This window comes from Stegastes partitus, unplaced genomic scaffold, assembly GCF_000690725.1.
Source record: "Stegastes partitus isolate 25-593 unplaced genomic scaffold, Stegastes_partitus-1.0.2 Scaffold1174, whole genome shotgun sequence".
Lineage (NCBI taxonomy): Eukaryota > Metazoa > Chordata > Actinopteri > Pomacentridae > Stegastes > Stegastes partitus.
In genome coordinates this window covers 240,733-246,384 of record NW_007578905.1, presented here as the reverse complement: position 1 = coordinate 246,384, position 5,652 = coordinate 240,733, and the positions used below count along the sequence as shown (strand labels likewise).

General features: G+C 40.3%; 1 protein-coding gene across 1 annotated transcript in view; it reads right to left on the bottom strand.

Annotated features, from left to right (window-relative positions):
• LOC103368570 (uncharacterized) overlaps positions 1–5,652 on the bottom strand; it is a gene marked incomplete at its 3' end in the record, with an annotated part of 91,528 nt that overhangs the window by 7,460 nt on the left and 78,416 nt on the right. The window contains exons 22-23 of the mRNA XM_008296979.1: positions 4,383–4,556; positions 3,893–4,066 (exon numbers count right to left, since the gene is read on the bottom strand). Of these exons, the coding sequence (XP_008295201.1) occupies positions 3,893–4,066; positions 4,383–4,556 (348 nt within the window). The remainder of the gene's footprint in view (positions 1–3,892; positions 4,067–4,382; positions 4,557–5,652) is intronic.

Sequence of the window (5,652 nt, the reverse complement as noted above, 5' to 3'; positions counted from 1 at the left end):
AGTTTTGTGCATTTATGTGCATAGAATCTTCTGTAGCATCAATTACTTTGTCCATTTACTTCATTTAGTATTTAAATTAAAGTGAGTTCAAGATTTTATTTGTATTTTTCAGTTTGTTGTACGAGAAAACTGAATGAAGAAAACAAGAACATAAAAGAAACCTCTATAATACAGTTTTTAATTTAAAAACTAATTCAAAACTTACAGCAGTATTTTGTACTTTGTATTTATTATAATATTGCACTGCTTCAATGCTACTGTTGTAGTCTGTGGAGAAGCATTATAATTGTCAGGGAATGGGGTTTCTGGGCTGTGTTGGTTTTCTCCTGCAGGTTTCCACCAGAGGGCGTCCTGAGGAACTCCTGCTGTGCTGGGCTCATTTCCTGCAGGTGTGTTTTTCCACACACCTGCAATTCATCAGGGTCGTCACTCCGTGGATAAGAGGAGCTGTTGCCAGTCACTCATTGCCTGAGTGTTAACCTATGTGTTTTTTTTTTGCAGTGGACCCACTCCATGCTTGTGCCTCTCCACAACCTACCTGCGCCAAACCTGAGTTTTCTCTGTTCCTCCCTGGATTATCTGCTCACGACTGGTAACGCTCCTGCTTCTCTCAGTCCTCTACATTGACCGCCGTACAGCCTGCCCTCCCCAGCCGTTTACAAGACCACATCGACGTCCCAGCCTGGTCTAACCTCATCCTTGCACTTTTCCAGTCTCTATAAACCTGATTTTTCTAACTCCATTTCTCCTGAGTGTTATTCTGCATGTGGGTCAGAAACCTCAACAAAACCATGACGATAATAGGATTTTAATTGTATTTTCTATGTTGTACTTTGTATGTATGGAAATAAAACTTCTGAACAAAACAAATGTGTTCATGTGAAGGTTGGCATGTGCATAAAGCCTACAGTGTAGAGTAAACCCTGTTCACACAGACAAATGTTTCAGTTTTAACTCTAACCAGCATTTGTGAGATCAGTGAAGCTCCTTCTGCTCAGTCAGTGAAATTATGATGTCAGCTTTAAATATAAATATCTCTGTGTTTGTGAAAGAAATTCCTCTGTTTGAGTATCAAAGCCTTACCTTTCATCAGAAGAGCTATGTCTGTTTTCGAAGACATTAGGTTGGTATATGGGGAAGTCTACAGTTGTGTGATAGATCCTGATAGAAACACAAAAATGATCATTTAAAGCTTAAGAAAAAGTCATCAATATACAAGTATACATCATGTACTTTTAGGATATTTGTAGAATGTACACAGATAAGCCAAAACATGAAGACCCTCTGCCCAATACACTGTTGGTCCTTCTTGTGCCACCAACACAACTTCAGAGNTGTCTGTCTCTAAGTGTAGCCCTGTGATAGACTGGTGACCTGTCCAGGGTGTCCCCTGCCTTCACCCTAAGTTGGCTGGGATAGGCTCCAGCCCCGGCCGCGATCCAAGCGAGTATTTGATTGATTGATTGATTAATTGATTGATTGATTGATTGATTGAAATATTTCTTTCGAATATGTAAAGACAAGTTCCAAGTAAACAAAGAATGAATATTTCATATGTATAAATATACACTTATATACGTACAAATCCATACACATACATCTTAAAGGAAATCATGTAACAAAGAAATATTCCACAATTCTGGACTTCGAAAAGGAGTGAGAAGAAGTATGTAAATACTTATTTAATCCCACCCCCTTTTCCATAAAATATGGATTGATGATTTCTAGTTTCTTACATATATATTTATGATATAGAATTTCTGTTTATACATATGAGATACAATGAAAATATATACAATTATGATACTACCAATTCTTATGTATATACATATATACATACACACATATACATATATACATATTCATACATACATATACACATACATATATACAAAACACATACGCATTCACAGATACACACACACACACAAACATACATATACAGTCATTCTAAAGAAAATAGGATGAGACCGATAAGTAATTCATAGTTACCAATAAGTAAAAAGATAAACATTAACTCCTGCAAACACCTGGAATAGGTCAAGCCCCCTCTTCATCCTTGTATTGTGTAAAGATCATGTTCTTGTACTGTATTTTAAACTGGTGTATGTTTGGACATTGCTTCAACTCCACATTCAAACTGTTCCATAGTCTTACTCCACATACTGAGACACAGAAACCTTTTCTGGTGGTACGGGCACTGCCAGTTTTGAAGTTGTATTTTCTTCTTAAGTTATAGCTCCCTTCTGGACTGCTGAAGAGTTTTAGAATATTTCCTGGTAGTGTTTCATTTTTGGCTTTGTACATTATTTGTGCTGTTTGATATCCCACTAGATCTTTTAGTAATTTTGACTGTAAGAATAGGGAGTTGGTGTGTTCCAGATAGCCGACCTTATGAATCATCCTTATTGCCCTTTTTTGAAGAATGAATAGTGAATCTGTCGAACTCTTGTAATTATTACCCCAAACCTACACAGTAATTTAAATATGGTAAGACTAATGAATGGTATAGAATGTGGAGTGACTTCTGATCCAGAACCTGCTTTGCTTTTTATAATACTGCGATGCTTTTTGACATTTTGTTGTGTACATGTATTTAAGCGGTGTATAGATAATGGAGAGATGAGTCTGGTGTTACTTGTGGCGTTGTCACTGGGAGTGAAATCCTTTTAATGTTGTTGTCAAAATTTTGACCACCACTTCCTGCAGGGTCAGAAGTCAGTCATAGTGTTCCTGGCAGCCATTTGGTCCTTTGTAGGCCTGGTAGAGACTGGGGGTTTGAGCCAGTCACTTGGCTGAACTAGGCCAATCCACATTGTTGTTGGTGTCTTCATCTGGAGGTGTGCTGGGGGATCCTCTTACGATCACTTTTCTCATGGCCTCCTCCTGATAACACAAATTTCACCATCCTGCCAGACCTGGTAGGTCTCTTCTTTTAAGGTTGCATATCTAGTGTGGTGCCTGAATGCCTCTGCTCTGTTGATCACGATGGACCCTGTCTCCATTGTCTCCTGTGACTGAAAATGGATGAGAGCTTGTTCTCTGTCTTAAAGTCACTATGGCTGGTTGATCCTACACTAGTGTGTCTTGTTTGCTACTCCACTGACCTTGTGCTCTCTTGTGTAAATCCAGAATGCTTCACTGTCAGCAACTAATTCCACTTCTGCTCCACACCACGCCACCACCAGCCATTTCTGCTGCCCTTTAAAGATTGGTTGTTTAATAAATCCACCTTTTCCGCCACAACTCTCAGTGTTTGGCATCTGGGTCCAAATCCAACCACAAACTGAAAACTTAGCCTAATAAAATGGGTACTGAGCATAAATGAGTTACTTAACGAGCAGCAGGAATAATTATTTGTTTAGCTTTGTGCTGAGGAAGAAGATAGCACAATAGCACATCCTGTTTCCGCTGAGCAGGAAGTATCTGGAGAAACCCTGAGTGCCACTCTCGATTCCATCACCTTTGGTCATTGATTTGCAACCATATGTAAACCAACTAATATTCACTTCTGTATTTACATTCCTACCCTCTGACCATCTGGATTAAATGTTATACTCTGCAAATGTTGTGGGCTGACTTACCTTCAGAGACTCACACTTTTGTGTTAGTAAGCCCCCCGTATGCCGGAATACCAATAAAGTGTCACACTACAGAAAACTTTGCATGAGGTTTAAGAGCAAATGTCTTCACCGTGCCTGCCAAACATAGCTCTTAGTCACAGTTCCTTCATTTACACTAATATGTAAGATATTTAAGATTTCCTCAGGTCGCTATGTTTCAAATGCTAAAAATCTAACAAAAGAAAGTGTTCACTGACATAAAACTACATGAAGTGCAGAATGTATTGCTCACTTGCTATTGATTTGAAAACACACAGCTGTATTCTGACCTGAGAGTTTCCAGTTCACAGTGTTTACTCGTGAGTCCAGCAGAAAGTAACTTCACTCCTGAATCCTGCAGGTTGTTGTTACTCAGGTCCAGATCTCTCAGACTAGAGGACTCTGAACTGAGAACTGAGGACAGAGCTTCACAGCTTCTCTCTGACAGGTTACAGCTGCTCAGCCTGAAAAGTGAAATGTACAAATTTGACAACACTGATCAGGAATAATTTGGCTGTGCATTGTGTCATCACTTTGCTGTGAGTAATAGTTACTTAAATTTGTCTGTGCATGTTTGTGTTTGACATTCAGCTTCAATAGATAAGTGCATCATTGAACTGGTCTACAGTGTTTATTCAGATTGTTAAATGTATTTTGTTTTACCATGTTTTACTGGTAACAAAACAAAAACAGATTAATGAGAAGAGTTCTGTTTTGATGAAAATGAAAGTTACTCACATAAATGCCTTTCTATGTAATACGCTCATTCTTAATACTGACCTGAGAGTTTCCAGTTCACAGTGTGGACTCATCAATCCAGCAGAAAGCAGCTTCACTCCTGAATCCTGCAGGTTGTTGTTACTCAGGTCCAGATCTCTCAGACTAGAGGACTGAGAGCTGAGAACTGAGGACAGAGCTTCACAACTTCTCTTTGAGAGGTTACAGCTGCTCAATCTGAGGAAGAATTAACAAAGAACACAAACAAAAAGTTTCATTTGTCATGTACAAAGTGAAACAAGCATAAAGTGGTTCATTATTCCACGTACAGAGCTTTGTTGGAGGCTTTGATCACTGGCAGCAGCCTCAGAAGAGCTCTCTCTGAAGCAGAGTATTTCTTCAGGTCAAACACGTCCAGATGTTCTTCTGATGACAGCAAGATGAAGACCAGAGCTGACCACTGAGCAGGAGACAGTTTATCTGTGGAGAGACTTCCTGATCTCAGGGACTGTTGGATCTCCTCCACTAGAGAACGATCATTCAGTTCATTCAGACAGTGGAACAGATTGATGCTTCTCTCTGCAGACAGATTCTTTTTGATCTTCTTCTTGATGTACTCGACTGTTTTTGGATTGGTCTGTGAGCTACTTTCTGTCTGTGTCAACAGGCCTCGTAGGAGATTCTGATTGGTCTGCAGTGAAAGACCCAGGAGGAAGCGCAGGAACAAGTCCAGGTGGCCATTTGGACTCTGTAAGGCCTCGTCTACAGCTCTCTGGTGGAGATGTTTAAGTGTAGTGTTGTTATTAAAGACTGTCGAGAATAGAAATGTTTTCTGTTCTTCCATCAGGTTGATACCAGAGTTGATGAAGGTCTGATGGACATGAAGAGCAGCCAGAAACTCCTGAACACTCAGATGGACGAAGCAGAACACCTTGTCCTTGTATACCCCTCTCTCCTCTTTAAAGATCTGTGTGAACACTCCTGAACACTTTGAGGCTGCTCTGATATCGATGCCACACTCTGTCAGGTCTGATTCATAGAAGATCAGGTTTCCTTTCTGCAGCTGCTCAAAAGCCAGTTTTCCCAGAGACTCAATCATCTTCCTGCTCTCTGGACTCCAGTGTGGATCTGTCTCATCTCCTCCATCATATTTGACCTTCTTCACTTTGGTCTGAACCACCAGGAAGTGGATGTACATCTCAGTCAGGGTCTTGGGCAGATCTCCTCCCTCTCTGGTCTTCAGCAGCTCCTCCAGAACTGTAGCAGTGATCCAGCAGAAGACTGGGATGTGGCACATGATGTGGAGGCTTCGTGATGTCTTGATGTGGGAGAT